This window comes from Capra hircus, chromosome 18, assembly GCF_001704415.2.
Source record: "Capra hircus breed San Clemente chromosome 18, ASM170441v1, whole genome shotgun sequence".
Lineage (NCBI taxonomy): Eukaryota > Metazoa > Chordata > Mammalia > Artiodactyla > Bovidae > Capra > Capra hircus.
This window is the reverse complement of record NC_030825.1, coordinates 48,064,196-48,089,327: the sequence shown is the minus strand read 5'-3', so window position 1 is coordinate 48,089,327 and position 25,132 is coordinate 48,064,196. Positions and strand designations below refer to the sequence as shown.

Below are 25,132 nucleotides of genomic sequence, written 5' to 3'. Positions count from 1 at the left end.
ATGTTTTTAATATCTTTTGTTAAATTAGTCAAAAACTTTATTAAACGTTTTTAACTTTTAAAAAGCACTGTTTTGCCTTTATTATTTTAGTATGTAAATATATTATTAAATAAGTAAACATTATTTTTTTTTGCCTTTTTTAATGTTAAAGACAAAGCTAAGGAATGGTTTTACAACTTAACACTCAGTGAACAAAATGATGACTCAGTATATTCATTACTTAATAGAAAGTAGTGTTGGCACTAGTGTTAAAGAATCTGGCTGCCAATGCAGGGGATGTAAGAGGCGAGGGTCTGATTCTTGGGTCAGGAAGATCCCCTGGAGGAGTGCACAGCAACTCTCTCCAGTATTCTTGCCTGGATTTGGACAGCGGAACCTGGCAGGCTACAGTCCCTAGGGTTGCAGAGTCGGACATGACTAAAGCAACTTAGCACATGTGCACAGAAAGTAGTGTGGCCCTGATATATTGTGCACTATTCCTGTTTTCTTAGTCTTGCTTAAAATACCTTGCAGCAGATTAGTAGGAAAGACACTTTTTATGAGTCTTATAATTGAGAAATATTTCATGCACAGACCAATGAAGGAGAATTCCTTTCTTTTTTCCCTCCAGATTAATTCAGCAACATTGATTTTTTTTCCTTCCCTATACATTTCCCTGCTAGTGTCCTGGACACTGATATCCAACTGTTTTCATCATTCCAATTCAAGTCCATCTCTTTGAGCTGCCATGTCATTTATATAAGAAAACAGATGGTCACATTGTTCAAGATTTGTCTCCCTGTAAGAATGCCTAATCTAGAATGAAAAAGAAAATATAATCAAAGATAAAGATGTATTTAAAAGAATGATAAGGGTAATTCCCCAGTGGGACAGTGGTTAGGACTCCACCCTTTCACTGCCAGGGGCCCAGGTTCAATCCCTGGTCGAGGAACTAAGATCCCACAAGCTGGAAGGCATGGCAAGAAAAAAAAAAAAAAAAAGAATGATAAAATATTTTATGCAACTGTAGATCAACATATTTTTGAAACAGGAAATAGATGCTATTCTAGCAAAATGCAAGCTATAAAAATTGTAGTACATAGTGGAAAACTTGATGGAACAATTACCATTGGAGAATTTGGAAAAGTGAAAGGTTCATGATCGAAAAATGCTCCATGCCTAGATGATTTCATGATTCGTTCTATCTAACTTTCAAAGAAAGAGTAATTCCAGTGTTAGTTAAAATATTTCATCCTATAGACTATGCTCCCCAATTTATTTTATGAAACCAGAACAAGTTTTAACACCAAAACCAAATAAAGGTAGTAGGAAAACAGGAAACTCCAGACCATCCTTACTCATGAATATAGGAACAAAAACTATAATGAGAATAATAGAAAACAGAATTTACCAGTATACCTAAACAACAATATAATGACCAAGGAAAAGTTATGATATGAAGAGCCAATACAATAGTAATGGGAAACATATCAATAAAATTAACTTAGAGAAGAGGCTATCAATAGTTGCTGATAAGGCATTTAATGAAATTTATAAACATTTCTAATCTAATAAAATATAAATTAAATTATAAGCAATGATAACTACCTAGAGTTTCTTTACCAAAACCCTATAGTATATGTTATGCTGAAACCATTATTTATTTATTTATTTTGAAACCATTTTTTTTTAATCAAGAATTTAATAGTTTAATAGATGTCCACTGTCATCTGTTTTTACTAAAGATTATCTTGGAAGTTCCAGTGAAGGTGATAAGAAAGAAAATTGAATAATTGTTATGAATAAGGTTTAAAGAAAGGTAAAACTGTTCCCTGTTGCTGATGATGGGATTGTATATCAACATATGGAGAGACTTAAGATTTTTTTGAGTTAAAAAGGTAATTTTCTAAGAAGACAGGGTATAGAAATCAAGAGATTTTCTCCATAAACGTCTTAAAATTTGCATGCACTTCTTTTGGAATTACATTAAGTCCCACTGATTTTTCTTTTCCCCCTGCAGCTTATGGGATTTCAGTTCTCTGACCAGGAATTGAATTCCAGCCATGGCAGGGAAAGCACTGAATCCTTACCATTAGACCACCAAGGAACTCCCTTTTTAAAAAAAAAAAAAACTTATGTGAAATGATCTTAAATTCCATATGGAAAAATAAATGCCTGAGAATCTAGACAAGTATAAAAGAGAAATTTTCATGCCAATGTCATAATATAAGATGAAGTCATTCTAAGCAAATTAACGTAGTATTGGCAAAAGAACTGATAAATACATCAGTGGAACAGAATAGCAAATACTGAATAAACTGCAGTGTATATGAGTTTTATCACATATGGAAAGCATATAGTTTCAGACCATAGGGGAAAGGAACTGTTTATCTAAAAAAAAAAATTCTGGCACAACTGGCTTTTAATCAAGAAGAAAGTAAAGTTGAACTAACAGCACAAACCATATGAGAAAAACTCCAGATGAGCTTAAGGTTTAAAATTTTAAAATAACAATAAAATTCTTGAAATAAAAGGAGACTACATGTACAATCTGGAAACTGGGGGAGATTAACTTTACCAATACAGGACACTCAAAAACTGTGAAATGACTAAATGAATATTTGGCTACATGAAAAACTCAGTCTTTTGCACAGCAAAAGATGCCATCAACAGCCAATAAACAATGACTTGGGGGAAAAATATTTGCAGTCAGAGAAAAAGTGCTCGTCATATTGCAGGAAAAAATAGCCCAGTAACGAAACATGGCAAAGAATATAGTTGAGAGAAGAGCAAATCCAAGTGACTGATGGGCTTATCAAAAAATGTTTAGCCTTAGTAATTGCTGGGAAATGCAGATTAAATTTATGAGATAACGGTATACAATCAGGCTGGCAAGAAAGAGCAGGAATGCTTTTTGCTGTCAGAAACAAAGAATGAACTTAGCTACTGCTGGTAGAAACATAAATTCTTACAGCTCTTTTGAGAAACAACCTGACATCTATTATAACTGAAAGTACATCTGTTATAAGTGAAAGTACTCACTTTAGGGGATCTTTCCTTAGAAATAAAACCCCAATACATAAAAGACATCTACATTTATTGTGATGCTGTTCCTAGTGGCAAAAAACACTGACATCAAAATAAACACTGGAAATTGGAAGAGGCAAGGAGATAGGGATATTAGAAGAGGGAAGGAACTATAGTGTGTCCGCTCCATAGGATGTATATATAGCCATTAAGGTGGACAGGTTAAAACTATGCTAGTGAACTTGAATGAAATTCCACAATGTTTTCTTGAGTGAAAAAAGTAAGATAAAAATAAGTGTGTAAAACATGACTCTGTTTTTGTAAATCAGTTACAAAATGCTTCTAGGTGTCTATGAGTGATAAACATGTATCATATGTTTGTGTAAGATTTCATATGCATGGAGAAAAGTATAGAAGAGTATGCATTGGGTTGGGGGGAGGTGGGTGATGTAGGTGGTTAGTGGGAGATTTAGGGGGGAAAAGCCCAGAAGAAAAAATATGTAAATATCTGAACCACATATGATATGTCCAATGTACGATTAAGAAATTTGAAGGGTTAGTAGAACTTTCATTTGTGGAGATATTTGTGGTATATTGTTAAGTTAAAAAATCTATTTTTTAAAATTAAAATACCTATATGTGTATATATGCATGCATGTGTTTATATGGACAAAGAAAAGTGTGGAGGGATATAAAACAAGGTGTTAATTAACATTGATTACCCTGGTGGGGAACAGAAATAGTTGTTTATTTATATACCTTTGTATTAAAGGTTTGACTTGTTACAAACATTAACTTTTGTAATTTGAAAAACAAAATAAAGGGGAAAGACGTGTTTTGAAATACATGAAGCCTGGGAAATGTTTTCATTTTCTGACAAGATGGATGGCACCCTGGCGTGGTCTATTATCTTTCCCCTAATCCAGTCTTTGGGATATCACCAGAGTAAAAGAAGACATGTAGATCTAAAGAGCAAAAGGCAATACTTCAAGAAATCCCTCAAGTAGAGAGATTTTTTTTGGTTTTATTTTGAAATAATTTGACTTTCAAAAAAATTGCAAAATAGTTCCCGAATAGTCTTCACTCAGCTTCCCCTAATGTTAATACTTTATATACTCATAATACAATGATCAAAACCAGGAAAACATTGCTATACCATTATAAGCCCTTCCCAGTGATGTTCTTCGTCTAGTCCAAGATCCAGTCCAGATCCCACATTGCCTGTTATTTCTCTTCAGTTTCCTCCAGTCTATGATAGTTCCTCAGTCTTTTGTTTTTCATGACTTAGACACTTTTGAACAATACTGGCCAGTTATCTTGTAGACTATCCCTCCATTTGGGTTTGATTCAGTGGGTTATGCATTAATATTACAGAAGAGATGCATCTTCCATTCATCATATCAGCAGGCACATGATGGTGATAAATCTTACTGGTGATGTTAACCTTGGTCAGGGTGCTCACTGTCAGATTTCCCTACTCTAAAGCTACTATTTCTGCCTTTGTAGTTAATATCTAGGGCAGGATACTTTGCAGATAATTTCTTTTTATTGTTTTTTATTTTATTTATTTTCAGCTATGCTGGGTCTTCATTGCTGTGCACGGGCTTTCTCTATAGTTGCAGCAAGCAGGGACTACCTTCTAGTTGTGTGAGGGCTTCTCATTGAGTGGCTTCTCTTGTTGCGGAGCACAGGCTCTGGAGCACAGACTCAGTAACTGTGGCGCACAGTCTCAGTTGCTCTGAGCCATGTGGGATCCTTCTGAACCAAAGATAGAACCCATGTCCCCTCCATTGGCAGGCAGATTCTTAACCACTAGACCACCAGAGAAGTTCAATAATTTAAAAAAAAAAAAAAAAATTACACGTTAGCCCTGAGGAGGGCATGGCAACCCACTCCAGTATTCTTGCCTAGAGAATCCCATGGACAGAGGAGCCTGGCAGGCTACAGTCCATATAGGGTCGCACACGGCTGGAGTTGGACACGACTGAAGTAACTCGGCACGCGTGCACACATTAGCCCCAGAGATTATGTTTGATTAGCTCTGACAGAGGCTTTGAGCATCTTCAGTAATTCTGATGGTCAGACAACGGCGGACCTCTGATATGGATCGTACTCCTAATCATTAGCTCTGATACAAAGCACCTTCTTCACAGTACAGATAATAATGAGAAACAATTATGACATTTGTTAACCCTGGTCTCTAGACAACTAACACACCTAAGTATTTTAGTTATCTAGTGCTACCTAACAAATTATCACAAATTTAGTAGCTTAAATCAACCCTCATTTGTTTTCTCACAGTTTCTGTGAGTCCATGTATTAGGGAAAGCACTCACTGACTGAAACTGCTCACCCTGGCCAGGCACCATGGTAACCATTTGCTTGAGTTGTTTTACGACAGGAGGTCCTGTTAAGGAACACAGAACTAATAAGCCACCACCAACCAGAAGAATTCAGGAAAGGTCAAAAGGAGACACCACATGTCCAACCATTCTCACTGATATCCATCTTGGCTGAACAAGTCATGCACCACCAGGAAGGATGAGTCAGAATGACTGGCTAAAGACAACCTGGGAACTAACTATCCCATCACCATAAAACCTGAGACTGTGAGCCACATGGCAGAGCAGTTCTGGGTTCTCTTACCCTACTGCTTTCTGCCTGGGTGCCCATTCCCAATAAAATCTCTTGGTTTGCCAGCCTATGTGTCTCCTCAGACAATTCATTTCCGAGTGTTAGATAAGAGCCCAGTTTGGGGCCCTAGAAAGGGTCCCCCTTCCTGCAATACATACACGACTCAGCTGGGTCCTCGAGTTCAGATCTCACAGAGCTGCAGTCAAGTTGTTGACCACACAATCCTCAACTAGGGAAGAAGTTGCTTCCAAAATCACATAGTTGTTGGCAGAATTCAATTCCATGTGAACTGCTGGACTGAGGGCCTCCATTTTGTGCTGGTTGTGGGCCAAAGTCTACCCACTATTCCCTGCCATATGTTTCTCCAATATACAGTTCACAACAGAGCAGCTTGCCTCAAATAAGGAATCAGCTACCAATACAGACACCAGGTGGCGCTAGTGGTTAAGAATCTGCCTGCAATGCAGGAGTCAAAGTGAAAGTTGCTCGGTGCACCCCATAGACGTCCATGGAATTCTCTAGACCAGAATACTGGAGTGGGTAGCCTTTCCCTTCTCCAGTGGATCATCCCAATCCAGGGATCGAACCCAGGTCTCCCGCATTGCGGGTGGATTCCTTACCAGTTGAGCCACAAGAGAAGCCTAAGAATACTGGTGTGGGTAGGGTAGCCTATCCCTTCTCCAGTGGATCTTCCTGACCCAGGAATGGAACTGTGGTCTCCTGCATTGCAAGTGGATTCTTTACCAACTGAACTATTGAAAGGTTGTTGCTGAACCGCGAAAAGACGCCGGGATTCTTGGCCTCCGGAGGAGAAGAATTCAATCCAGGGCCAGAGACGAGGCTTGATCGCTTAGAACTTTTGTGTAATAAAGTTTTATTAAAGTATAAAGGAGATAGAGAAAGCTTCTGACATAGACACCCGAAGGAAAGAATACCCCTCTGCTGTTTTTAGCTGGATGTTATATAGTCACTAGCAGTCTGTTAATGAAAGAAAAGAATGTCTTAAAACTCAGAATGGCACCAGGCCCCTCATCCATAAAATGTATTTTGGGATAATCTTGGCACCAGATAAGTCATCCCAGGCCATAAAACGATTGACTTGAATCTTGTAGAAAGACAGATTACCATACAAATAGATTTGTTTACATAGATTAGGGGAACAATGTCTGAGTATAACATACTGGTTTGTCAAGTGGGTTCTGAGTCATTAGGCTGAACCGACTTGAAGACAGAGTCTGGGGTAAATGCATAGTATATTAACATAGTTTAAGACAAACATTTCCATAAGAAAAATGCATTGGTTAACTCAAGGTTTGGGAATAGTTAACTTCAGGTGGAACCGAGTGTCATTATGGCAACACAGTATTTTAAGAGAAATCTCCTTTTAAATTTGTATAGAGAAGGGAAAAAAATATGTATATATATATACAGTGATATATAAAAAATATGTATATATATAGTGAGATATATATACATATTTTTTCCTTCTCTATACAAATTTAAAAGGAGATATCTCTTAAAATATATATGTTTTAAGATATATATATAGTGATACATATATATATATCACTAGTTTGTTTCCTCCTGCTGCCTAAGAGAGAGATAAAAAATGTCTGACACTTGTAGCCTATTTCCTTCATTTGGAGACCCCTGGCCTTTCTGCCTGTTACCCTCTCACTATCAGGGTTCAATCCCTGGGTTGGGAGTCCCCGGGTCGGAAGGAAGTTCAATCCCTGGGTCGGGAGGAAGGCATGGCAACTCCAGTATTCTTGCCTGGAGAATCCCCATGGACAGAGGAGCCTGGTGGGCTACAATCCACGGGGTTGCAAAGAGTTGGACACGACTGAAGCGACTTAGCACACACTCACCAATACAGAAGTTACACTTTATTATCATGCATGTGACATCCTTTGCTGTTATTTTATTGGTTTGATGCAAGTCACAGTTCCCAGTCACATTCAAGAGGAGGAAATTACATAAGGGTGTTAGTTAGGTAGTTAGAACAGAAAACAGGAGTCCAAAATGGCGGTGACTAAAAGACAAGGAAGGGAAAAGCCCGCGAAAATAGAACAAAGGAAGGTCAAAAGAAGGTCCGAGGACCGGAATGAGGACTTCAGGTAGAACAAACAAAACTCCTGGCTAACCCAATTTACATAGGGCAGGCCCGGGGTGGGAGGAGGAAAAAACATACAAAAAGAGGAGCCAAAGCGCACTCCCTCTTTCTCTCTCCCACACGATGGGGCGCTCTTCTCTTTGCGTCTTTGGGTTGACATGCCCTCACACCTCAAGGATGGATTTTCCTGCCATTATCTAAATAAAATAGAGCTGTAACACGGAGCTGTAACACTGATTTGTCTAAGAGCTATAACACAGTCCATTTGAGACCTGAGAGCTATAACACAGCCTGTCCAAGACCTGAGACCTGTGACATACCGAGGGCTTTAATGTCCATCACTCCAAATCTTTCTTGTGACAAGACAGAACCAAGGAGTATACGCTTGCCTAACAAGAGGAATTCCTCCTTCCAGATTTTTCAGGAGGTAGTGGTCACTGCAGGCAGCTTAGAACCTACCCACCTCACCAGGGAAATAAGTTTGAAAGTAGGAAAGAGTCAGGAAGGTGACTGTGCTGGAACAAGGCTGAGTGAGCCATGTATTCTGGATATGCTTGATGGGTCTTAAAAAAAATTTTTTTTTTCCCTTGGCTGCACCACAGGACATGTGGGATCTTAGATCCCCAACCAGGAATCAAACTCAGCCCCCTGCAGTAGAAGCTCAAAGTCTTAACCACTGGACTGCCAGGGAAGTCCCTTCCTGAGAGTTCTTGAACTCTAAATAGAAGTAATATATCCATTTACCACAAGTGCATACAGAGTGCTTTCCATGAACCAGGCACTGTTCTTGGTATTGGGGATAGCAAGCAATGCCAAAGCAAGAGAGTATCAGAAAAACATCTACTTCTGCCTTATTGACTATGCCAAAGCCTTTGACTGTGTGGATCACAACAAACTGTGAAACTTCTTAAAGAGATGGGAATGCCAGACCACCTGACCTGTCTCTTGAGAAATCTGTATGCAGCTCAGGAATCAACAGTGAGAACTGGGCATGGAACAGCAGACTGGTTCCAAATAGGGAAAGGAGTACGTCAAGGCTGTATATTGTCACTCTGCTTATTTAACTTATATGCAGAGTACATCATGAGAAACGCTGGGCTGAAGCACAAGCTGGAATCAAGATTGCTGGGAGAAATATCAATAACCTCAGATATGAAGATGACACCACCCTTATGGCAGAAAGTGAAGAACTAAAGAGCCTCTTGATGAAAGTGGAGAGTGAAAAAGTTGACTTAAACTCAACATTCAGAAAACGAAGATCATGGCATCTGGTCCCATCACTTCATGGCAAGTAGATGGGGAAACAGTGGAAACAGTGACAGACTTTATTTTGAGGGGATCCAAAATCACTGCAGATGGTGACTGTAGCCATGAAATTAAAAGACATTTGCTCCTTGGAAGAAAAGTTATGACCAACCTAGACAGCATATTAAAAAGCAGACATTACTTTGCCAACAAATTGTCTAGTCAAAGGTATGGTTTTTCCAGCAGTCATGTATGGATGTGAGAGTTGGACTACAAAGAAAGCTGAGCACTGAAGAATTGATGCTTTTTAACTGTGGTGTTGGAGAAGACTCTTGAGAGGCCCTTGGACTGCAAGGAGATCCAACCAGTCCATCCTAAAGGAAATCAGTCCTGACTATTCATTGGAAGGACTGATGCTGAAGCTGAAACTCCAATACTTTGGCCACTTGATGCAAAGAACTGACTCATCTGAAAAGACCCTGATGCTGGGAAAATTGAAGGCAGGAGGAGAAGGGGACGACAGGATGAGATGGTTGGATGGCATCACTGACTCGATGGACATGAGTTTGAGTAAACTCCAGGAGTTGGTGATGGACAGGGAAGCCTGGTGTGCTGCAGTCCATGGGGTCACAAAGAGTTGGACATGACTGAGCAACTGAACTGAACTGAACTGAATGATTGAGCATCTTTTCTTCTGTTCATTGGCCATCTGTATACTATCTTTGGAGAAATGTCTATTTATGACATTTGCCCATTTTTTAATCAGGTTTTTTAAAAATTAATTTTTGGCTGTTCTGGGTCTTTGTTGCTGCTTGGGCTTTTTGCTAGTTGCAGTGTTGGGGTTACTATCTAGTTTCATTGTTTGGGCCTCTCATCACAGTGGCTTCTCTTGTTGCAGAGCACAGGCTTTAAGGAGCAGGCCTCAGTAGTTGTAGCTCCCACGATCTAGGGCACAGGCTCAATAGTTGTGCTACACAGGCTTAGCTGCTTCAAGGCATGTGGGATTCTCCTGGCTTAGGGATCTAACCTGTATCTCATGCATTGGCAGTCGGATTCTTTACCACTGAACCGCCAGGGAAACCCCTGTTTTTCATATTGCTTTTGGAATTCTTTATATATTCTAGATATTAATCTATCAGATATATGATTTGTAGACATTTTATACCATCCTATGAATTGTCTTCTCATTCTCTTGACAATCTCTAATTTTTTCCTCACCAAGAGGTATGTGGGATCTTAGTCCCCCAACCAAGGATCAAACCTTCATCCCCTGCATTGGAAGATTGGCATGGCAACCACTGGACCACCAGGGAAGTCTTTTCTTCTACGTTTGAATTTAGTTTGCTTTCATTATTCTGACATTTTGTCTTATATATTTAGTTCATTTATTAGTGATTTCCTGATATTATCAGCAAGCCAATACATTAAAAATTTTTTTTAATATATGTATGGCTGCACTGGGCTTCTCTGGTGGCTCATACAGTAAAGAATCTGCCTGCAACGTAGGAGACCTAGGTTCGATCCCTGGGTTGGGAAGATCCCCTGGAGGAGGGCATGGAAACCCACTCCAGTATTCTTGCCTGGAAAATCCCCATAGACAGAGGAGCCTGGTGGGCTACAGTCCACGGGGTCGCAAACTATCGGACACGACTGAGTGACTAAGCACACGAGCAGGGCACATGGCTGTGCTGAGTCTTCGTTGCTGCAGGGGTCTTTCTCTTATTACAGGGAGCAGGGGCTACTCTAGTTGCCATGCTTAGGCTTCTCATTCCAGTGGCTTCTCTTGTTTCAGAGCACAGGCTCTAGGGTGCACGGGCTTCACTAGTTGTGGCGCACTGGCTTAATTGCCCTGCAACATATGAAATCTGCTGCTGCTGCTAAGTCGCTTCAGTCATGTCCAACTCTGGGCCAAAGATAAAACCCTTTTCCCCTGCACTGGCAAGTGGACTCTCAACCACTGGACCACCAGGGAAGTCCCAGTCTATACATTCTAATCTAAATACAGATCTAGTTGCCTGCCAACCCTCAAAAGTTTTCCTACATAATGCGCTTGTATGCTTGTGTGTGTGCTTAGTTACTCGATTGTGTCTGATCTTTGCTACCTCACGGATTGTAGCCAGCCAGGCTCTTGTGTCCATAGGATTTCCCAGGCAAGAATACTGGAGTGGGTTGCCATTTCCTTCTCCAGGGAATCTTCCCAACCCAGGGATTAAATCCACGTCTCCTGCTTGGCAGGTGGATTCTTTACCACTGAGCCACCAGAGAAGCCCCAACATTTGAAGGAGCATCGTCAATATTTAGATATTGTTGTCTATATTTTAATTTTTTCCCATTCTGGAAAAGAGTATGATCTATAGGTTTTCTGAGAAGGAAGTGATTTTTTTTTAATTTTTATTTTTTTAGGAAGTGATTATTAACTTAATATTTCATGTCTCTTTTTTGACAAATGGGTTTTCAACTATTCTTGATAAATAAGTTTTTTGCTGGGTATGAGATAATTGTGCAGCATGAAGTACAAGGTGTTAATGTAGGCTTATTCACCCATTCTTTGTCTCTGAGTTTTCTTAGTGTTTTATTTTTCTTTTTAAACTTTATGTTGAATAAGGAGTAAGTGTTGCTAAGATGCTTTTTGCAAACATTACAGCCATAGGTCCTTTTTTCATTATAAATTCTTTGATACAAATTATGATGAAACATGGTTAAAGTCCTTTCCATAAATAATAATGTTGAAAATATTAATGTTAATTTTGGATAACTACCAGCTACATTCTTACTATATGTTAGTAAGACTCCCATTTTTCACTTAACTCAATTGAGTTAAATCCTTACAACAATCCAACATAACCATCATTAGTAATTATACAAAAAAAAGTATAAAGCAACACTTTTTCTAAACTGATTACGTATTTGGTTGTATGTGCACATGCATGTAAAAAACTTTTTAAAAAAGTTTCAACGGATAAAAATAAATTCATAATAGTGATTATGAGGGAATTTGGGATTACTGGCAATTTTTTACAGGCAGAAAATATTCATTAGTTATTTCAACATTGAAATTAAATGTTTTGAAATTTCAAGCAAAAAAAGTACTAAAGTTGCATTTAGAAAGCAACTTCTGTAACTGCAAAAGTTTAAACAGGCACCAAAATATTTATCAGTAGTTATTTAGCAAAATGAGAGTCAACCACAGAAAAGATTATGACACCACTAAAAGTAATAATACATAAACATCTGTACTTAAACAGCAGCATGATAAAAGCAGGTTATGGTACAACATGTACCATATGTACAACATGTATGTCATGATTACATGAAATAAAGCCTGCAAGGATATACTATGATAATTTGAAAGCAGTCATTTCTGTTTCACAGGCTTATAAATCTTTATTTCTTTGTGCCCTCTGTCTTTTTTTAACAACATGAAAATACTAACTTAACAAAAGGAAAAAAGAATAGAGCTTTCTTCAAATACAAATTTATAATTCCACCATGAATTCAAAGATAGCCTATGCAACACAACTTACAGTGTAGTATGATGTAGGCCACAGAAATAAAAAAGATGGTCCTAAAACATAGAATTTGGGGGACAGAATTTTTTGAGGGAAAAGGGGGTTTAATTTAGACCTTGAATTATTAAATTCACATTATTAATTAATTCACATTATTAAATACATTTGATTAATGTTATATATAAAATTACAAACACATTAGAAAAAATAGTGTTAACAGTGTAATGGGTTGAACTATGTTGGAAGTCCAAACCCCTGGTACGTTAATGTGATAGTACCTGGAAATAAGGTCTCTGCAGATAAAATCTAGTTAAGATGAGGTCCTTATGGTGAGCCCTAATCCAATATGACCTGTGTCTCTATTACAGAACAGATGCGAGACACACAGAGAACGCAGTGTGAAGATGGAGGGAGAGATAGCAGCAATGCTTCTATAAGCCCAGGCATGTCAAAAATTGCTGCTATAAGAAGCTAGATGGGTGTGGAACAGATTCTTACTGAGTCCCTGGAAGGAACCAAACTTGCCAACAACTTTGATTTTGGGTTTCAAGTCTCAAAAACTATGAGAATAAGTTCTGTTGTTTTAAGCTACCTTGTTTTGTGGTACTTGGTACTTCATTACAGCAACCCTAGGAAACTATTACACAGAAAAACCTTCAGTTTTTTCCCCTTGCTTTTTTTTTTCATCACTTGTTTTAAAAATATTACTATCAAATTTATCAAAAGGAACTATCACTTATCCATTATGAGTTCCTTCATGGCGGATGAGGTCAGAGCGACTACCAAAGGACTTCCCACATTCTTTACAGTCATAAGGTTTCTCACCAGTGTGAATTCTTTGATGACGAGTAAGGTTTGAGCCTTTATTAAAAGCCTTTCCACACTCATTACATTCATATGGTTTTTCACCTGTATGGATTCTCTGATGTTGAATAAGTTCTGAGCTCTGAATAAAGGCCTTTCCACATTCTTTACATTCATAGAGTTTCTTGCCAGTGTGAATTCTGTGATGGTTAGTAAGTGTTGAGGCACTACTAAAGGCCTTCCCACATTCCTTACACTCATAAGGTTTCTCACCAGTGTGCATTCTGTGATGCTGAATAAGCCTTGAATGTTGAGTAAAGGCTTTCCCACATTCCTTACATTCATAAGGTTTCTCACCAGTATGAATTCTCAGGTGTGGAAAAAGTTGTGAACTCTTAGTAAAGGCTTTTCCACATACTTTACATTCATAGGGTTTTTCACCAGTGTGAATTCTCTGATGATCAATAAGGTTTGAGCAATAATTAAAGGTCTTTCCACATTCCTTACATTCATAGGGTTTCTCACCAGTGTGAATCCTCTGATGTTGAGAAAAATACGAACTACAACTAAAAGCCTTGCCACATTCTTTACATTCATAGGGTTTTTCACCAGTGTGAATCCTCTGATGTCGAGTAACAAGTGAGCCACGACTAAAGGATTTCCCACACTCCTTACATTCATAGTTTTTTTCAGCAGAATGAATTCTTTGATGTTGAATAAACTGTGAGTTTTGATTAAAGGCCTTTCCACATATTTTACATTCACAAGATTTCTCTTCATTAATAGTTTTTTGATGTGGAATGAGAAATGTTGGCTGAAAAAAAGTGGGTAGGTCTTCATGGGTAAATATTACTTGACTAAAATGTCTCTTCTTTAGAGATAATAACTTGGTCTCACACATGGATTCCAGATCTGAAAGAAAACAGAAAAGCATATGCTTATTTTTCTTATTCTGGGAAAGGTTAAACATCTGAAAAATGCAAAGATTAAACTGAACTTGGTCTCACACATGGATTCCAGAGCTGAAAGAAAACAGAAAAGCATATGCTTATTTTTCTTATTCTGGGAAAGGTTAAACATCTGAAAAATGCAAAGATTAAACTGAAAATAATATTTGGGAAAGTAAATAGTTAGATATTTCTTAAACATGCCTAAGCAATTTGTAAAATTGGTAAGAAAAGCACAGACATTAAGGAGAGGCAAGAGAGGAAGCTGAAGAGAACCTGGTGGAGATCAGAATCACCTGCAACTTCAGTGAGTCCACACTATTCAGGGCTATCCTCCACATTACATAGTAATTCTAAGCATATATACATTTATATAAGCACATACTCACAGAGCACCATACTATGTCTTGTAATTTGTGGATAACTGTCTATGCTTTCAGGACTACTGAGAATAAATGTATTGAACTGTATAAATGGGGACAGTGGAGGGTTAGTGACTTTAAGCAAAGGGTATACTGTTGGCAAATTCACATTGGGGGACAGCCCACAGCAAGTCTAGGGTGCTGAATGAAACTGGTGAGAATGGTAGACAGGTAAATCACTTCTATGAATAGAGCCTGGTACATGTTGGGGATGCAGTGAAAACAGTTTGCCTTCAAATTCTGTGATGCTGATGCTGGGAGAGAGAAATGGAATCTTCAAGCCATGGCAGTCACTAAGAAGGAAGGCAGCTTGCGTGTGAGAAAGAAGAGAATAAGAATGAAATAGTCTCTGTGAGAAAAGAGGATTTTCCGCCACTCTGCATTATATCTGCTCGTGACCATGAAAACACTTTAAGTCCCGATTTGAGATTTACAAATAAATTTCAGTGAGTAAGTGAATTCATAAATATAGAATTTGTGACTTAATGAGGGACAACTGTACTTTTTTAAAAGGGGGCATAATTTCTGTTAAAAATGGCAGACTGTAGGTATAAGTTTATCAATGCCTTTCATGAATCCGTAAGAAAATTACACTAAAAGCTTAACAAGGGGAAAGGAAAACCCCATGAGGATAAAAGATACTGGAGAAGAAACAGAACTTGGAAACTGAAAAGTCAACTGATGAGTGATAAGTGACTGCAGACCAGAGAATACCAAACAAGCTCTGGTGGGTGAATTCCACAGTATTGATTCATGGTGCAAATCCCTTCAAATACATAAGAACTGGAGGCATCAGGCACTTCTAATAGCAGAGTGCAGAGCAGAGTAAAAGCTGAAGGATGAATTCAAAGAGTTTATCTCCTCCCCATCTCACAGGAAAAGATGATTATCGTTTTCCATTCTCAAAGAAAACTGAAAATCTAGAAAAATGGAACCAGAGAAAATCTGGAGTCAGGAACATCCAGCATAGGCAGGGACATTGGTACTGAACTGGGAAGAAAGAATTAACAGAAAATATACATACTTGTGATATTTAAAAAGAAAATGTATCTAGTCTTTGTTTCCAGTTGCTGGCAGAGCTTCAAAAACCCCTGGACTATCTTTCATTATTCACAACAAGGGTCTTTTGATCATATCTGACTTTATGATAAAGAGGTGGTTCACAGTGGATCCTTTGTTTCAAGGGATGGGGCTGGTCACACTTGCCTAAATAATGACACTCCAGTAAAATACTTGGAAGGACTGGAGGAAGCTTCCTGGTTGGTGAACTAATCTATATACCAGATGGGTACAAGGTCAATAGCACAAAGAGTGGATAAGGAGAAGTAAAATTATTTTTGTATGTGACTATTATCAACATAAAACATACTTTCATATTTCTGAAAGCCCCATGATAACTACAAAGAAAACACCTTATAGAAGATAAATGAAAGAAAAATAAAGGATTTAAAGCATATTAATACAAATAAAGAAAGAAAATGAAGGCAGCAAGGGAGGGAAAGAGGGACAAAAGAACTACAAGGACAGAAAATAATAAAATAGCAATAGTAAGTTATTACTTATTAACAATAACTTTAAATGTAAATGGATTAAACTCTCAAATCAAAAGAGAATGGCTGAATGGAGAAAACAATAGAGTAAGCCCCTTACAGACGAACATTCAAGTTGCAAACTTTCAAAAATGCAAAAGTACATCTTTCACGTGTCCAATCACATAACTCACGTGTCTGGTGTACACTGTCACGTGTGTGCATCCTCTACAAGTGGTTGTGCTTTTGTATATTTTACTGTACAGTGCTATAGAGTGCAGTAGTACAATATCTTTATTTCAAGCCCAGGATGTTCAGAAGCAAGCATAAAAGCAGATGGTGAGCAGCCACATTAACAGGAAAAAGGGTAAAAATCTAAGATAATAGGATAATCCTATTAGATAAGAACAAGATAACAAGATATTATCCTATTCCTACCAGGCTACCTTTTCCACTAGACAAATCATTTGCAACTTACCAATCTTTTAAAATTTAACATCTAATTTTAAGAGAACTTGGTCCCTAATGAGTAGTAAATAATAAGTGAAACAAAGGTACATTTCCCCAATAATTAAATAATCCTCAAATGAACGTGAAAAATACACTGGTATGGCACTGGAAAGACATTAAGTATTTAACCTTTTGTATGATTTTCAATTGTAGATATATACTCAAAAGTGGGGCATATGTATACCAGTTTAAGTAGTAACAGATGAGAAAGGCAATACCATTTTATACTTTTACCAAAAATGCATAAGAATTTCTATGTCCCCACTCACAGCTGTCATTATCCAGCTTCCTACTTTTCCATGTATAGTAAGTGAAAAGTGATATTTCATTATTGTCATCATTTGCATTTGTAATTACTAAATGTCAATATCTGAAAGGCTTATTAATTAGCATTTTAACCTTGTTAACCATTATCAGTATTTTTATTGGGTCACTAACTTCTTCCTATTAATTGGCAACTATCTTCCAAACTACTCTGCATTAAATTTATCTATTGTGTCCTTCATTTAACAGGAATTCTTAATTTTGATGTATTTTCAGTTCATGATTTTGCTTTATGGTTTGTACTTTTGGGGTTTTATTTCTTTACTGACTTAAATAGCATTTAAAGGAAAAAACGAAAAACAAAAGCTTCAAAACTAGAGTGCAATGCCCTGTTAAGTATGTCTAATAAACACTTTTTTTTCTAATATACATTAAAAGTACTGGAAAGGAGGCAATGTCACTAGGACATGTGGACTATAGTTATAAAAGAAATTTTGAAAAATACAGGTGCTCATGGAAAAGAATAGAGGAAACAATGTCAATAACACAGAACAGTGAGCAAGTTTTTGAAAATGCTATAGTACCATTGTAATATGGTATTCAGACAAAGGTAGTCAAGCAAATGGAACATAATAAAGTCCAGAGACAGATTTATAGTACGGCAACACGTGATTTATGGCAAAGTAGCCTTATATAGAGAGAAAGTCTTTCCAGTAGACCTTGCTGGGTCAACTGCATATTCACATGGGGGTAAAAAATGAAATTTGACTCCTACCTCATACTACATCAAATATCAGCTCCAAGGAGCTGGAGATCTAAATGTAAGAGGTAAAGCAACAAAGCTACTAGAATATAACACAGGAAGTATCTTCATGATTTTGGAGTAGGCAATGAATCCTACACAAAACACAAAAAGCAACAGCTATACAGGAAAAGATAGGTAAGCTTGTCTTCTTAAAATTAATAACATCAAAAGACAACACTAAGAGAATAAAAAAGTAAGTGATAGAGGTAGATATTTACAAAGGCTCATATTCAGAATATACAAGAGCTCCTTTAAATCGCTAAGAGAAAGAAAGACAACCCAATGATCAGAACCAAGAAACTTAAATGGGCAAGTCACGGAACACACACACATGCACATAAACATACCACAGGATGGCTAACATTAAAAGGTCTAGCAATATCAAGAACTGCCAAGAATGCAGAGCAATAGCAACATTCATACTGCTACTGGAAATATAAACTGGCATAACCACTTTGGAAAACTGGCATTACTAAAACTGAACCAACACATATCCTATTACCTAGTAACTCCATTCCTGTGTATACACCAAAATGTGTATATATATGCGCCAAAATATATGTACACAGATGCTCACAGCAGCATTATGTAAAGCAGCTAAAAACTCGAAAACAACCCAACGGTCAATAGTAGAAAGGACACTTAATTTATAATAATTAGCAATACAGAATAAATAATATAAAATATATCCATAGAATGGAATACCACATAGCACTGAGAATGAACCAACATTAGCTATATGCAATAAATGCATGTATATTATCACCCTGCTTATTTAACTTATATGCAAAGTATACCATGAGAAATTCCAGGCTAGATGAAACACAAGCTGGAATCAAGATTGCTGGGAGAAATATCAATAACCTCAGATACATAAATGATACCACCCTTATGGCAGAAAGCGAAGAACTAAAGAGCCTCTTGATGAAAGTGAAAAAGTTGACTTAAAACTCAACATTCAGAAAACTAAGATCATGGCATCTGGTCCCATCACTTCATGGCAAACAGATGGGGAAACAACAGAAACAGTGACAGACTTTATTTTGGGGGGCTCCAAAATCACTGCAGATGGTGACTGCAGTCATGAAATTAAAAGATACTTGCTCCTTGGAAGAAAAGTTATGACCAACCTAGACAGCGTATTAAAAAGCAGAGACATTACTTTGCCAAAAAAGGTCCGTCTAGTCAAAGCTATGGTTTTTTCAGTAGTCATGTATGGATATGAGAGTTGGGCTATAAAGAAAGCTGAGTGCCAAAGAACTGATGCTTTTGAACTGTGGTGTTGGAGAAGACTCTTGAGAGTCCCTTGGACTGCAAGAAGATCCAACCAGTCCATCCTAAAGGAAATCAGTCCTGACTATTCATTGGAAGGACTGATGCTGAAGCTGAAACTCCAATACTTTGGCCACTTGATGCAAAGAACTGACTCATCTGAAAAGACCCTGACGCTGGGAAAGATTGAAGGCAGGAGGAGAAGGGGATGATAGAGGATGAGATGGTTGGATGGCATCACCGACTTAATGGACAAGCATAAGCAAGCTCTGGGAGTTGGTGATGGACAGAGAAGCCTGGTGTGCTGCAGTCCATGGGATTGCAAAGAGTTGGACACAACTGAGCAACTGAACTGAACTGATATGCAATAACATGGATGATGTATCCCATAAAGTTGAGAAAAAAAAACCAAAAGCATAAGTACTGTATGATTCCACTTACATGCAACTCAGAAACAGGCAAAAATTAATTCATAGAGTTAGAAGTCAAGATAGTGTGTATTTTTGGGGAGGACAAAGAGGGGAGTGATTGGGAAAGAGTTCTGAAAATTACAGCTAGTAATTTTCTGGAAAGTAGATAAAATGAAAACCAGTATTGGAAGAGAAAACACAAATACACACACACACACACTTCTTAGGGTGGGAATATTTACTGTTACATAAGTCTAAATGCAGCATATCCTATGAAGGAATGAAATCTAAAAAGTGGGTAGAATAACTGCCTTGGAAATGAAGAAGGAAGGCATTAACACTTGCTACATTGGACAGAAAAAAAAAAGTATAAGAGGAAAAAAAACAAGATATATCTTTTATGGAAGAGGCCTTGGGTTTTTGAAGGGAGTTTCCTGATAACATCTTACAGGTAATATCTCCTCAGGCTCTACTCCTGCACTATCATCTCTCGCTTACCTGAACAAAGGCCTCTGGTCAGTTCTCTGTCAATCATCCAGGGCTCTTTTCCTTGTTCCAATAAGGAGATCACAGCCGGTTTAGACCTGGAAAGTCCTGATCACAAGAAAAGACATGGGACATGGTTACGCTGTTGGTGTCCCAGAAATCAGTTCCAGTCCTTTGGTGATCAAGAGAGATGCCACTACAGGAAGGACCAGAGAAAAGATGAAGATGAAGCTTCAGCCATATCCCAATAGAGCTGCCCATTTCCAGCTCTTCCATTCCATTCCAACTCAACCATTCCTTGGGGGACAGGGAGCAGGAATTTAGCTGGTTACCTGGAATGAGTAAATCACAGTGGAGAAAGGAGACATTCCCAAGAGCAGACTCTGAATTGGGGGGACAGTCATCCTTACCCACTGAAACCAGGTTGCTGAAATTCTCCAACATCACTTCTTTGTATAAATTCATCTGACCAGAGTCCAGGCATTCCCATTCCTCCTGAGAGAAGTTTACAGACACGTCCCTGAACATCATTGACCCCTGAAAATGACACACATGCTTTCACAATGGAAGGAGAGAAGAAAATGATGGGAATGGATGAGACGGTAGAGAGCTCTACAGAAAAGGACAGATTATTAAGCTAATTGAAGGAGCTGGACCCTATTACATCAGCCAAGCCATTTCTGCTATGTACAGAGGGAATCTGTCTAGGAGTGTGCAAATTAGAGTGGACTTTTCCAATGAGATGAAATACCAAGCCTGCAGCTCAGTGCCTGACCACAGTAAAGTCTGCATACATAAGAGTCCCTTCCCGTGTTCCCTTTAAGCCCTAAAAGAGGGGGAAATGTGATAGACTTTAAAAAAATACTTTATGTTACATTTTGGAGTAAAATTTCAGAATATCAGGGAAAAACAGACTTTTTAAAACCTTCTGTGGATCACATTAAAAATTTTCAGAAATCGGAATGGCAATGGATGACTCAACAGCACTATTTAAAATAAGAAAATGAAATGATCCCTTGATTTTTTAATTAATTAATTAACTGCATGTGAGATCTAGTTCCTTGACCAGGGATCGAACCGGGTCCCCTGTTTTGGGAGTGCAGAGTCTTAGCCACTAGAACATTAGGGAAGTCTCTAATTCCTTAAATATTAAATATCTTCCTGTCCAGCTTTTCTTGGGAAGGTACTGGCTTATGTGTTCCATCAAAACTAGAGAATAAGCAAATGAAAGGTATTATATTCAGAAGCTAGGAAACTAACATGAGAATGGTGAATGAAGTCCAGTATAATTGTAAAAGGCAAGGCCCAGGATAATATCTGGGAGCAGATCCAGAGAGTAATACCTCGGAATAGGAGGATAAAGGACTATGGGAAAGAAATGGACTACAGAGCAAAGAAAGGAGTTCAGGTTAAAGAAACAAAGCAGCTTAGGGCCATATGTCTTCCTTTTCACAATGCAAGCTTCTAGCCTGAAGTAAGCCTGAGATCAGAGAACAGGCTTTAAATAAAATTTGCACATTATTGCTGCTGTCTATGGGCTCGCACAGAGTTGGACACAACTGAAGTGACTTTGCAGCAGCAGCAGCACACTCAACCAGAGAGTGTAATTCCTAAAATAAGACTGATCTTGTGACTGAAAATAACCAAAAATACCGAAGAGTGATCAAAACAATTACAGGGACTGCACAAGCTTTTATCCAGGGCAACAAAAAAATTAGCCATAGAGTTGAGAGTGGAAATTTGGGAAAAGAAATATTCTTTTCCTTGCTTCCTACGAAGTACTGCTTATTTCAGACTGTTGGTTATAAGTTGATTTGGTTTTCCAGGTACACAGTCATGTCATCTGCGAAAAGTAATCATCTTACACCCTCTTTTCTAATTTTTAACCTAACTTTTCCTTTTGTTTAAGTGCTTTGGTTAATGCCTACAGAACAATGTTAAATAACATTGGTAATGGTGTGTACCCTTGTCTTTCTCTGATTTTACTGGGAATGTTTCGGATATTTCCAGATCAAACATTAGGTTAGCTTCTGAAAACAAATTTCAATTTATTCCCCACTGCAGTATACTACTACCTCCCTAGAATATTAATATTAATATTGGGCAATATCTTCAATATAGAGCTGGTGAGTGTAATTAGAGGTTGACGGGAGAGGGGAACCAGATGCTCTGTTTGGGCTTTGGCACAGGAGAATGGATTGGAAGGACTCAACTCTTTCTGAAGAAATTCAGATAGAAAGGCCTTAAGCTTATTTGAGAAGACTGATTCTCATCCTGATTTTCTTTGCCTCTGTACCAAACACACATTCTTAAAATTGAGAGTTCTACATTTAGTTCCATGAGAAGTGAATTTCAGCTCCAAATTTATACCTTGAGAAAATAGTATCCCTGGGGCCAGTCACATAGCGCCCAAAATGGCCACGCCTGGGCGACTTGAGGGGAGCGTGGCGTGAGCCCTCGCGGGGCCAGAGGAGACCCGCGGAGGCCGTGTCTGCACGGAGGAGCTCATAACGCTCAAGATGGAAAATCATGAACCAGATGGTACTATCATCAAGAAGAATTTAACTGATATCATAGCCAGAAAAATTAACCAACTCCCAGAAGCAGAAAGGAATCTGCTTGAAATGGATCAACATATGCTGGACTTGATGCTGCTCTCTGTGGCCTAATAGCAAATAGTCTTTTTTGACGCATCTTACAAGTGACACAGGCTCCTATAGCTGCTGGCTTTCCAAGGGCAGTGATCCCATTTTTGACAGCAAATGTATCTTACAAAGATTTTTTAAGTTTACCTTTGAATACAGGTGATCTGCATTGTGAAACCTGCACCGTAACATGAGGCGAATTGGTTGGTCTTGTTTTCTGTGGCCTGTACCCTGTTTTCTTGGCTATCTCTGTGAATGGTGGCCTAGCAGCTAGGTATAATTCAGCCCTGCTACCGGAGAAAGGAAACATCTTAAATTACTGGATTAGGATTTCTAAGCCTGTCTTTAGAAAGATGTGATTTCCCATTTTGCTCCAGACTGGGTTTGCTGCATACCTCGGGTCTAGACAATATAAACTACTTATAAAGGCTCTTTAGTTACCAGAACCTGGCCTAGAAATCGAGTGACTGTTAAGCAAATCTGCACACAAAAATAAAACTATTAAAAAAAAAAAGAAAATAGTATCCCTATTCTGACTCTTCTACCTGGGTACACTCTAAAACTCAAATAAAAATAATAATAACATGATTGATAGCCTTGTGATTTGGTGAGTTCCCCAAGAAGAGACATGTTGAAACATAAGTGAATAAAGATATTTTTGTTTCTTCTTATTAGAAGGAGACTCCAAAATTCTAGCTGCCTGCCAGCCCTCCACACCCTTCCTGAGATAAAGCAAAGACTTCATGTCTCATACAACTGATTTGAAGAATAAACTAAAACTCATTCATGAAAAAAATAATATGTATCTTTGAAAAACTGTCTTTACAAAGATCATTTGATGACAGAGGAGAATACTTTTTTGGCCTGGAGAATTCCACAGACAGTGGAGCCTGGCAGGCTACAGGCCATGAGGTCACGAAGAGTCACACATGACTGAGTGACTATCACTCAAAATGGTAAATGAAGTGTAATTTGATTTTGGAAAAACAATGAAAATACACAAAAATATTAACACTAGTTTTTGAGTGGTCCTATTTTATTTTTTCTTGGTAATTCTGTTTTTATACTCTCTAAAATAGTCATGCTTTTAAAGTCATAATAAATATTGCATTTAAAAAGAAAAAAACTTGACAAACAGAAGTAGAAATAAGTAAACATTAGGTATATGGGAGCTACTGTGCTTCAGTAGCAGGCTCAACTATCCTTTTCTCCAGTAGGAAAATCATAGGAACTTATCATCAAATGATATACCTTTATTAAGCATTAACTTTCAGAAGACAGAAAGCAATGAGGAAATCCCAACATACCTTGGACACTGCTTGCAGAAGTTCATCATGCATTCTTTCCTTCTCTTTCGAGCCTCACCTGGAGAAGGGTAGAAATGGGAGAGTAGAAAGTAATGGTAAGACACTGGTCAGTCACAGGTCAGCCCCAGCCCAGCCCCATCATCATCCCCACCCCTCAATACACACAGGTAAAGGAGATCAGAGGAAAATGGGATATCCCGTCCATTCCCAGTGTCTCAGGAGAAAGCTGAAGTTACTGCTGTTGAAGACGCCAATCAAACCAAACTTCACAGAGATTTCCTAAGAACTGAACTCTGGAGTAACAACCGCACAGCTGATCAGACTCGTACATTCCGCACGTGCGTGGATGCTAAGACGCTTCAATCGTGTCCAACTCTGTGCAATCCTATAGCCTGTAACCTGCCATGCTCCTCTGTCCATGGGATTCTCCAGGCAAGAATACTGGAGTGAGTTGCCATGCCCTCGCACGATCTTCTTGACGCAGGAATCGAACCCGCGTCTCTTAAGTCTCCTGCATTGGTAGGCAGGTTCTTTACCACTAGCGCCACCGGGGAAGCCCATACATTCTGCACAGTCATACTTAAGAGAACACAAACTGCACATCCGCACACATAGAGTCAAACGTGGTAACACAGACAATCGCTAACTCACCACAGGACGCACAATTACATTCACACAGTTGCAGGCACCCCATTGTCTTGGTGTTACGAGCACGTACCACCATATGGACACACAGTCACAATTCCACAATGACAGGCATCCTATATCTGCATACGGGTCGCATAACCTCCCCCCTTCTCACTCCATTCCGCCAGCACAGAAGCTCCGTATCGGTCTCCAGTCTCTTCAATTTAGACCTTTCGGGTCCCCCGAGGTCCGAACCTGCACAGTTGAACCAGGTCCCCAGGGGCCCACGATCTCTGGCCTCGTGGATCTAACGGTCCCGCCAGGCGTGATGAAATTTCGAGTTCCCGCGAGAAGAGTGACCGGCCGACAGGCCCTCTGGGAAATGTGGTCCAGAGTTGTCCCCACGGCCGATTCCTCTCAGCGCCCTGCCTGGACCCACCCGAAACGATTGCTCCTTCAATTCAGAGGTTAGCCAGTCTCGGAGTTGCAATTCGCGGTATCTCAGCACGCTTGGGCTCAGCTACCCGATAGGACCTGGCTCACCCCCTCCCTCACGCAGGAAGCTCCTGCTCCTTTCTGGCCGGAAGTTGACTCCGG

At 38.8% G+C, this 25,132-nt stretch overlaps 1 protein-coding gene and 1 pseudogene across 5 annotated transcripts; one reads left to right on the top strand and one right to left on the bottom strand.

The window, feature by feature from the left end:
• On the bottom strand, positions 12,218 to 25,108 carry ZNF829 (zinc finger protein 829). Of its 5 annotated transcripts, none has more exons than XM_013971204.2 (5): positions 24,627 to 25,108; positions 23,909 to 23,966; positions 20,367 to 20,493; positions 19,969 to 20,064; positions 12,218 to 14,223 (listed from the first exon to the last, which is right to left on the bottom strand). In XM_013971204.2, exons 2-5 carry the CDS (start codon positions 23,939 to 23,941, stop codon positions 13,244 to 13,246), a joined length of 1,236 nt encoding a protein of 411 aa, XP_013826658.2. In that variant the 5' UTR covers positions 23,942 to 23,966; positions 24,627 to 25,108; the 3' UTR covers positions 12,218 to 13,243. The 5 variants fall into 5 exon arrangements, with proteins under 5 accessions (XP_013826658.2, XP_013826659.2, XP_005692408.2 ...); XM_013971205.2 differs by having other exon boundaries at positions 24,711 to 25,108; XM_005692351.3 differs by having other exon boundaries at positions 24,791 to 25,108.
• On the top strand, positions 20,500 to 23,430 carry LOC106503112 (annotated as a pseudogene).